The sequence below is a fragment of the Equus asinus genome, chromosome 5 (genome assembly GCF_041296235.1).
Source record: "Equus asinus isolate D_3611 breed Donkey chromosome 5, EquAss-T2T_v2, whole genome shotgun sequence".
In the NCBI taxonomy this organism is placed as follows: Eukaryota; Metazoa; Chordata; class Mammalia; order Perissodactyla; family Equidae; genus Equus; species Equus asinus.
Window position 1 is genome coordinate 9,158,242 of NC_091794.1, and position 9,633 is coordinate 9,167,874.

The 9,633-nt window shown below is 36.4% G+C and overlaps 1 protein-coding gene across 8 annotated transcripts in view; it reads left to right on the forward strand.

The window, feature by feature from the left end:
• ALCAM (activated leukocyte cell adhesion molecule) overlaps positions 1-7,339 on the forward strand; it is a 193,548-nt gene extending 186,209 nt beyond the window's left edge. For all 8 annotated transcript variants that reach the window (XM_014853224.3, XM_070508687.1, XM_070508688.1 and 5 more), the window contains 2 exons: positions 3,486-3,601; positions 4,882-7,339. In XM_014853224.3, coding sequence (XP_014708710.1) covers positions 3,486-3,573 — 88 coding nt within the window. In that variant the 3' untranslated portion in view covers positions 3,574-3,601; positions 4,882-7,339. The remainder of the gene's footprint in view (positions 1-3,485; positions 3,602-4,881) is intronic.
• Positions 7,340-9,633: the final 2,294 nt, after the last annotated feature.

Here is a 9,633-nt window from a genome sequence, read left to right on the forward strand (position 1 = left end):
CAGCTGCGTATGTGTGGACTCCATATTGGTGAACACTATTATTATGAGGAACAGTAGAAGGAAATAGATATGAACTGTAATAAAGTCAGTTAGTTCAATTCAGTAGAAGAAATGTCTTTTGGATGCCTGCACTATTCAGTCAGTGTATTATGTAATGTGGGTAAACTATAAATAAAACATGGTCCTTATTCTCAAGGAGTTACTCTCAAGTAAAGGAGACTAAAGATATTAGCCACATCTTGAAACATTGTGGGACAGACAGCTGGACATCTGGGTGGAGAGTCTCCAAAGGGCAGAGGTGGATCTCTTTGTGTTTAAGGGCTGAAGAAAGTGAGACATGCAAGAATCTCAATCTGAAGCCTGAGAGGGCCACGCCTTAGGAAAAGGGGCAAACCAGAGGTAGACTGAGCCTTACTAAAACGGCAGCTGAGCCTCAACCCAGGGCAAACTCTGATTGAAGTGGGGTCATCAGCCACTTACCCTATCTACCTAACAAAGGAAAGGGGAGGAGGACCTCATCTGATGGAAAGCAACATTGTGTGAAGTCTCTAGGGTTCTTTTATACATGGTGTCATGCAAAATAATGAAGAATAGAGGCAAAGAGTCAAGAAAGTACAATCAGTGATCAAGAGAAAAAGGAGAGGAGCAAATCCCTGCATGATTTATTGTAGTTAACAGACAGGGACATTAAAATAATATAAATAATATACTGAAAATTGAAGAAAAGATGGCTAAAGGAGATGAGTGGAATAGAAAATTGAAACTGTTAAAAATATTTTTAAATCAAATTTACATTTTAGAACTGAAAAATATAATATTAAAAGATAAGTCTTTTGTGGGTGAATTTAAAAGCAGAGTGGCCACAGAAGAACATAAGAGAAGTAAACTGGGACACAGATCACTAGAAAACACCCACATTGAAGCACAGACAGGGAAAAGAGTAGATAAGACATATAAGAGCATAAAAGACATTGGAGGACACACCCAAAGATCTAACTTATGTATAATTGAAGTCCCAGAAAGAACAAAGAGCAAGAATGCCCATCACAGGTAAAATAGATAAATAAATCATGATTTATTCACCCAGTGACAAGCTATACAGCAATAAGAATAAACAACTTACAACTACATGCAACATTATATATGAATGTCACAAATATAACTGAGTTTAAGTAAAACACAGACAGAAATGAATACATGTCGTGTGAATACATTTGTATATAAATCACAAGAACAGGTAAAACTCTTCTGTGAGAATTCAGGATCGTGGCAACCTTTGGAGAGGTGGGAGTGACTGGAAGGGAGTACGATGAAGGACTTCTGGCTCTGCAACTGTTCTGTCTGTTGGGCTGGGTACTGATGACATTCATGCCTCCAGTTTTTGAAACGTCATTGAATTGTACTCTTATGATTGATATGTTATCTTGTAGGGATATTATTCAACAAAATAGTTTTTAAAAGGATTCATAGATTTATAGAAAGTTCAGGCTTTTAAAAATGTCCTTAGGGAGCATCCTAATCCACCACCCCTCACGTTTAACTGTGGAGCTTAGTAAGATTTTGTTGGTTATTAAGTAACTTATTAGCAAAAGAGATTAGATGTCAAGTCATCTGTGATATATATAATGTGATATATAAAGTAGATGGCATATATATCTTACATATAGAGAGAGAGAGCCCATTGCATTGTTCTTCCATTTGCCTGGAAAATATATGTGATAAAGAAGTTGTCATTCACTATGATGTATCATTTTAGTACAGTATAGAAAATATTGATGTGATATGAGATAACTCAAAACATATTCCAACATGGAATTTGACTCAAATTTCCAACATGGTCTTATTTACAGTTTTATATGTCTGTCTGGTAAAATGCTATCACATATTATAGGACTGAGTTAGCTGACAGTTTGAGGTTGCTCTCTTGCCTTATGAATGGATTTACAAGGCTATAGTTTAAGCTAAACTAAGAACTTTTAAGTCACAAATTAAATTAAACATATGCTAAACATGATGAATATCCCAGTTTGAGTGAGCCATATGTCTTTATCTCATTTGGACATATATCATACACCATTACAACACTTTTTCTAGAAAAGTTGTGATTCTTCACAAATGAGTTAAGGAATTCTACTTAAAGCACAGAATAACTTTTAGGGAGTAATGGAGTTTTCTACCCCAGCTTGCTTAACCAAGAGAAACATTTGATATTATATAACTTCTTAAAAGTAGAAGTATTATTAGGAATTATATGGCAGTAATAATTTGGAGTACCAAAGCACTGTGGTTCCCTGGATGTGCTTATAACAGAGGAGAAGGGAGGGAGGGAAAGAAAGAAGGTAGGAAAGCAGGAAAGAAAGAAGGAAATGGCTCACTCTTGGAAATACAGTTGTGATTTCTCCCGAGTGGTAAAACCAAGGAATTGAGCTGTGTGTTTAAGAAAACCTGATTTCAGGGGCTGGCCCCGTGGCCGAGTGGTTAAGTTCTCGCGCTCCGCTGCAGGCCGCCCAGTGTTTCGTTGGTTCGAATCCTGGGCGCGGCCATGGCCCTGCTCTTCAAGCCACGCTGAGGCGGCATCCCACATGCCACAACTAGGAGGACCCACAACAAAGAATATACAACTATGTACCGGGGGTCTTTGGGGAGAAAAAGGAAAAAAAAAGAAAACCTGATTTCACCTCTTAAAGGTCAGCTCTTAAAGGATTGAACCTAGTCATCTGTAAGCATGGCAGCCGCTGGGGCAGTGTCTCTCAAATGTTAGCTACAGCCGAACCAGCAGGAGGTCTTGTTTGTCATAGCTGGCGGGCCCCATCTGCAGGGTCTCTGTCTCCACAGTTCTGTTGTGGGACCTCAGAATTTGCACTTCTGTTAAGTGCCAGGGTGCTGATGTGGCTGGTCTGGGGCAACAATTCGAGAACCACCACATTAGAGCTGCTTTTGCTTGGGCTGCCAATGTTCTCTCATAAATGCGGTTCTCCTTCTAATCTTGCCTTTGATTTATTCGATACAACAGAATCCATAGCAAAGAGACAGGGCATTGGCTCAGGCTGGATGCACCATAGGGAATGCCAAAAGGGAAAGGCCCTAAGAAAACTCCCTCAGAAGATTTCTGCAGAAAGTATTTGCCCAGAATGAAAATTGTAGCTATCAAACGATAATAATTGCTTCCTAGAAACTGGAGAGAAAAACAACCCAGCCCAAAACACAATGCAACTAAGTATACAGAGTCTGTATTCAACATAATCAATTTCTTTTTCTCTTAGCATATGTTTAAAGCAATCCCACTACCAAGGTAATTTCATTGGAAGGTGTTCTGTTACCAGCGAACCCTGACAGATGTGGAATTGTTTACCTTCGTGGTTTGCCTGTATTAGATGTAACACACATGCTTTTCAAAGATACATTAATGTGTACTCTAAAATTAAAAAAAGAAAAGTTAAATATGTGTGTGTCAATGTGATAATGTTTATTTCATTCTCCTATAGGACTGCATCAAAACACGTCAACAAGGAACTGGGTAATCAGGAAGAAAACAAAAAGTTAGAAGAAAATAATCACAAAACAGAAGCCTAAGAGAGAAACTGTTCTACTTGTTGTCCAGGTGAGTAGGCTGTGTGAGCCTTCTGGAAATAATTCCCAGGAAAGTAGAAAACATCCTAGGGGACGAAAGGGAAAACCTTGACATCAAGTTGCTTCTTAATTGCAGCTTTCAACACAGGAAGAGAGTTTCTCAGAAGGAAACTTTGGTACCTCAGAAAGGTGTTCTCAGAAGAACAGAATTTCAACAGTCTCCCCATCCTCTGAAAAATAATCATTATCCTCTGATAATTTTTAAAACTTTTGAGATTTTTAACATTCACTTAGCATTTTGTATTCTAATGCCAAATTTTGTATTCTAACGCCAAAAATTCTGCTGAGCACAAAGAAGCTTAATTTTATAAATTGATATTTTGATTGGATTTATATATAATAATTATATGAGCGTGATTTTTTAAGACAATTTCCAAAAGAGGTACGTTTCCATGGTATTGCCACTTACAATTTGAGCTTTTTGTTTTTAATTATATTCTCTCGAGCCAGCCAAACAGAGGAGTCATTTGGACAAATTATTTTGTGTGTCCTTGAGAATAACTGTTGCTGTAGCTCATTCATCTGATGTAAAAATTCCCCAAAGCCACAGTAAAACTTTGGTTCGCTGCAAATAAACCACGAGTCACAATTTGGGTGGGTCACCTGAGTTAAACCCATAGAGAAAATGGGGAGCGTGAGAAAGAATTGTAATTGAAATTGATGCACGCAGGACAGAAAAATAGGATAACTGAAATAAGACATTTTAAAAATCTGAAAACCAGCCTCTCAAATTGACTGGGTGAAAGAAGTGAGAACAGGGTCCCTTTGCCTCTCCTGCCTTCCGTTGGAGGCGAGGACATAGCAATCCCACCTCATTGTTTTTTTCTGTTCTCTAGGGTTCATTCCTCAATCCTTTGTAAACACAGAGTTTACCTTCTATTTTCTTCAAAATTGGAGACAGTAAATTCTCACAGGAAAATTGAGCTTGAGACAAAGCTCACCAAATAGTGTGATTTAAAGGGATAAGTGAATTCTTTAACCTAAAGAGAAACAGAACACAATACTTTCCTGAAAAACCTTATAATCTTCATATGAATTAAGCAATTTTCATAAAAATAAAGACTCTCAACACTTCCAAAAAAATTCTTTGTAGAAGGCTCCGCAGTGCCTTCAAATGGGTCCCGGGACAATGGAGTTTCATGAAAGCCTCCTCTGAAGTAATTTCTATCACTTTTAGTACAAAGCATGGGTTGATGGTAAAAAATGATTGCTATGGTAACTTACTAAATTATGTTTTTTTCATTGTTTCAGAGAAAATAACTATATAGACCAATTGAAGCATGAACGTGGATTGTATTTAAGACATATACAAAGACACTGACAGCAAGTCATGGTTCAAGTATTAAGCAGTTCATTCTACCAAGCTGTCACGGGATTCTAGAGAATTATCTCAAGCAAAACAATGAAATGAAATTGCAAACAATAACAACAAGTTTTGGCAGCCATGATAATAGGTCATATGTTGTGTTTGGTTTGATTTTTTTTGTTGTTTTCTGTAAATGTCTGCACTGAGGATTTCATTTTGGTTTGCCTTTTATGTAAATTTTTTACGTAGCTATTTTTATACACTGTAAGCTTTGTTCTGAGAGTTGCTGTTAATCTGATGTATAATGTAATGTTTTTATTTCAATTGTTTATATGGATAATCTGAGCAGGTACATTTCTGATTCTGATTGTTATCAGTAATGCCCTCAAACTTTCTCACAAGCACCTAAATCCCAAAGGTGGCAGCTTGTGAAGATTGGGGACACACACATTGCCCTGTTCAAAAGCTGTGATTTTGATCACAAGGAAGGGGGCGAAGGCAGAGTCAGAGTGATAAGCACCAGAAGAACTAATTCTGTGTTTGCACCACCAGCTGACTCTCAGAAAGCAATCGCACACACATGTGAACACACATACATAACAATGGTACTCCCAAACTGACAGTTTTGCCTATTCTGAAAAAAGCTTAACACAGAATTTGGGTAGCGCTTACCTTTAGAGACACTTGCTAGTAAATTATTTTCTGTCAAAAGAAAAAAAAAAACCAATGTGTGAGAAACAGTTTGGAACAGTCATGGATCCCATTTTCATAGATCACAATGGAAATCACTGTAATTAAAAATTGGTGTTAAATCCTTTGGGTTATCCACTGCCTTAAAATTATACCTATTTCCTTTAAAAAAAAAAAGATATCAATCAGAATTGGAGATTTTTAACAGTGGTCATTATCAAAGCTGTGTTATTTTCCACAGAATATAGAATATATATTTTTTTCGTGTGTGTTTTTGTTAACTACGCTACAGATATTGAATGCACCTTGAGATAATTTAGTGTTTTTAACTGGTACATAATTTATCAAGCAGTACATGAAAGTGTAATAATAAAATGTCTATGTATCTTTAGTTACATTCAGATTTGTAACTTTATAAACATGTTTTATGCCTGAGGAAATTTTTAGGGTGGTAGTATCAGTGGAAACTTTTTGAAGCAGACTGGATATGGGCCAATAGCTACTTGTGATGAGACTTTCACACTTTGCTCTTTCAAGCAGAAGCCTGGGTTCTGGGAGAACACTGCACAGCCATTTTTGTCCCAGGATTTACATAACTTTATGGGAAAAAAAAAATGAACATCAGATTTCCAGGTATAGAACTGTGTTCTTTGGGAGGAAAAAGGAAAACTGGTGTTTGTTTTTTAGAATGGTGGAATCAAAAATGAAGGCAATTAAAAATAAATTGAAGATTAAAGTCCAATGGAGGTTAGGAATAATCTTTTGCCACTTCTGCATTATTTAGAAACACGTGTTATTGTACCTTCGTAAGCCGTTCACTGTCTGGACAATAGTGACTCAGTTTAATAAAAGCTTCCTGTAGTACATTGGTATGGATTAAATACATAAAATATCCTATTAGACTCGATGCTGTATAAAATGTTATGGGGAAAAAGCAAATATGTTATTTTTGCCTCTAAACTTTGATTTGTTGAAGTTTTATTGGGCAGGAAAAAAATTGAATCTTGGTCAATATTTAAACCAAAGTGAAAGGGGAAAAACCAAAGTTACTTGTTTTGCATGGCTAAGCCATTCTGTTATCTCTGTAAATACTGTGATCTCTTTTTTCGTTTCTCTTTAGAATTTTGTTAAAGAAATTCTAAAATTTTTAAACACCGGCTTTCCACAATAAACCATGAACACTAAAAGGAGATTACTTCCATATAAATATTTTTTCTTTTTCTCTTTTGGTGTGGGAGATCAGAGGTTCAAAGTCTAATTCCTAAGATATATTTGCGGAAAGAAGCAAGGTGACAATAGAAAGAGAGGCTTATACTACAGTTATTTCTTGGCTTCCATTTGCTGTGGAGAATGAAGTCCAAAAACAGCGGTCAGAACCCGGAGAGTGGAACATGGCAGACTCCGAGCTCTGGACAGAAGGCAGGAAGTTTGTCGGGAAAAAGGGGACAACACTATTACCATTGACTCGATGCCTGGATAAAAAGGAAAGCTCGTTTGTGTAACGGCAGCCATGTGCACAGCGACGCTGGGAAGGAAGATAATGCACAATCCTCAACTTTCCAGGATTTGTCTCTTCGATTTAACTCTTCGGCAACAGGTTTTGGCAGTCCAAGGTTTATTCCCTATCTGTGATTACAGGAATTGTATGTGGAAATGGATTAACATACCCGTCTATGCCTAAAAGATAATAAAACTGAAATATGTCTTCACAGATCTCTCACAGCTGTCTGCCTCTTGTCTAAACTAGGATGTTTGTGTATAGAATGCGATAGTCTTTATTAAGGAGTGGAAAACCCATTGTGACTCTCCATCTCTCTGGAGAGGGAATGCAGCAAAATCAAACTGTCCATGCCTTCCTAGGATGTCAGGTGGGCCATCTTGGCTAGTCCTAGATTTCACTAGTCGTTGGTTCTGTAATGGTGTGTCTCTATCCTCAATGACAGCATCATACTTACTGTGGGTGTCCCATGTGGGTGTCCTAGGAACTTAATTAAGAGGACATTCTCCTATTTCTTCACATCCACCATTAACACACCATTCGGCTTACTATTTGAAGTTACCTAGGCGTAAAGTTTCATAGAAATGGATCTAGAGATTAGATTGGTGGGTACCAAACGGAGGGCAAAAAGAGTAAAAGGGCACCTGTGCACGGTGACAGATGGTAATTAGTCTTTGGGTTGTGAACATGGTGTAATATACACAGAAATCAAAATATAATGATGTACACCTGAAATTTATGTAATGTTATGAGGCAGTGTTACCTCAATTAAAAAGAAAGAAATGTGTTCCCTTCTAAATAAGGTAGAGCCAGCTGTGTACATCAGAGAAAGAAATTAATATTTATCGGTCCGTACTATATATTAGAACCAGCCATATATATCTTGTTTAATCTGTAATAGTTGTAGGTAGTAGTAAGTATCCCTCCCATCTGACAGCTGAAAACTAAGGTTTAGAGAGGTCCCATAACTCCCAAGTACATTTAGCTTCTAAGTAGATAAGTTGGGTATCAAACAGATCTGATTCTAAGGGCTGTGCTTCTCCCAGTCCACTATAGTTCCCAAATTTCTTTAACAAAGAAATCCTCCTTTTCATAATATGTAAAATTGTGAAATATTAGTTGACATAAGCACTGCTTATACCATCTATAAAGGATTATTTTAAGATGTTCTAATAATATAACAGGCCAATATTATATACTATTCAACTGTATCTGGATGATTATTTTATTAGACATTATATATATAATTATATATGTACGTGTGTTTAAAACACATGTGTATTTATGTGATATCTATATGTCACATGTGTATTTATGCAAGATGTATATATATCATACATTTTCAAACACATATATTGCTGTCATATACTAAGTGCCTATTATGAGACAGGCACTTTATTGGTATCTTATTTACACTGTTTTATTTGCATCAACTCAATATCCTGCTACAGGAGGTGCTGTCCCACTTTACAGATGAAGACAATGTAAATAATTTTGTCTACAATCACAGACACAGGAGGTGGTTGAGCCAGGACCTATGTTCAAGATGCCAAAGTCCAAGCTCTCTTCACTGTATTGTTTATCATCCCTGAAATAAGAATATCTATCTGTCTACGCTTGGGGAGGCTCCCAAAACTAGATTTGCAGTGGATAACCTACTTGATCCCCTTAGTAACTAATGTCTTTCATATTCAAAGTAATATGATTTGTGAAAACTGCTTTGAAAACAATAAATTATTATATATATAGTGATTGTTTTATTATATGTCTAAGGAATCAAATGGAACTAACTCTACTATTAGAAAAATCAAGCAGTAGATTTGGCTTTAAAAATATCATGCTTTAACAATAAAAAATACTTTACTTAAACACAGAATGTATATTTTTAATCTAAGCTTCTTAATAAAAAAATATTGTTAAAATGCACTGTATTTGGGAAATGTGAAATCAGAAAACTGGAGCTCATTGTTTTCCCAGCACACTGTCTCCACCTATTCATCATCCTCATTCTAATCCAATTTCTTTTTTTCCCCTAAATCCAATTTCTCTCACTTTTTCTTCTAAATTCTTCTCAAATGCGCAAATATTCATTGGAAAATGAACATACAGGCATACAACTTCAAAAGCAGATACCACTCTCAAGTTATCTGTCTTGTTCCTTTTTATTAGCCAGCTCTGGAAAAGGCTTTACCTTGTGATGTCCAAGCAGCTGAATGAGAGAAAAGATATTCAATTGCGTATTTAGGTGTGTACATGTGTACACACACGCACATGTAAACACAGTGTGGGCTATTTTATCCCATTTTCCTAGAAAGTAAGACATAGAATTTGATTACCAGAAAAGGAATTTGTTTGAAGAACTACAAAATATTTGTCAAATAGAAAGTAACTATAGGGTGAAAATATTCCTGACACTTTGATGGAAGCATTCATAAGTGTAACAGACAGATACAACACCGCATCCTAGGCATGAGTTGCAATGAAACTTGTATGAGTAAACCTAATTATA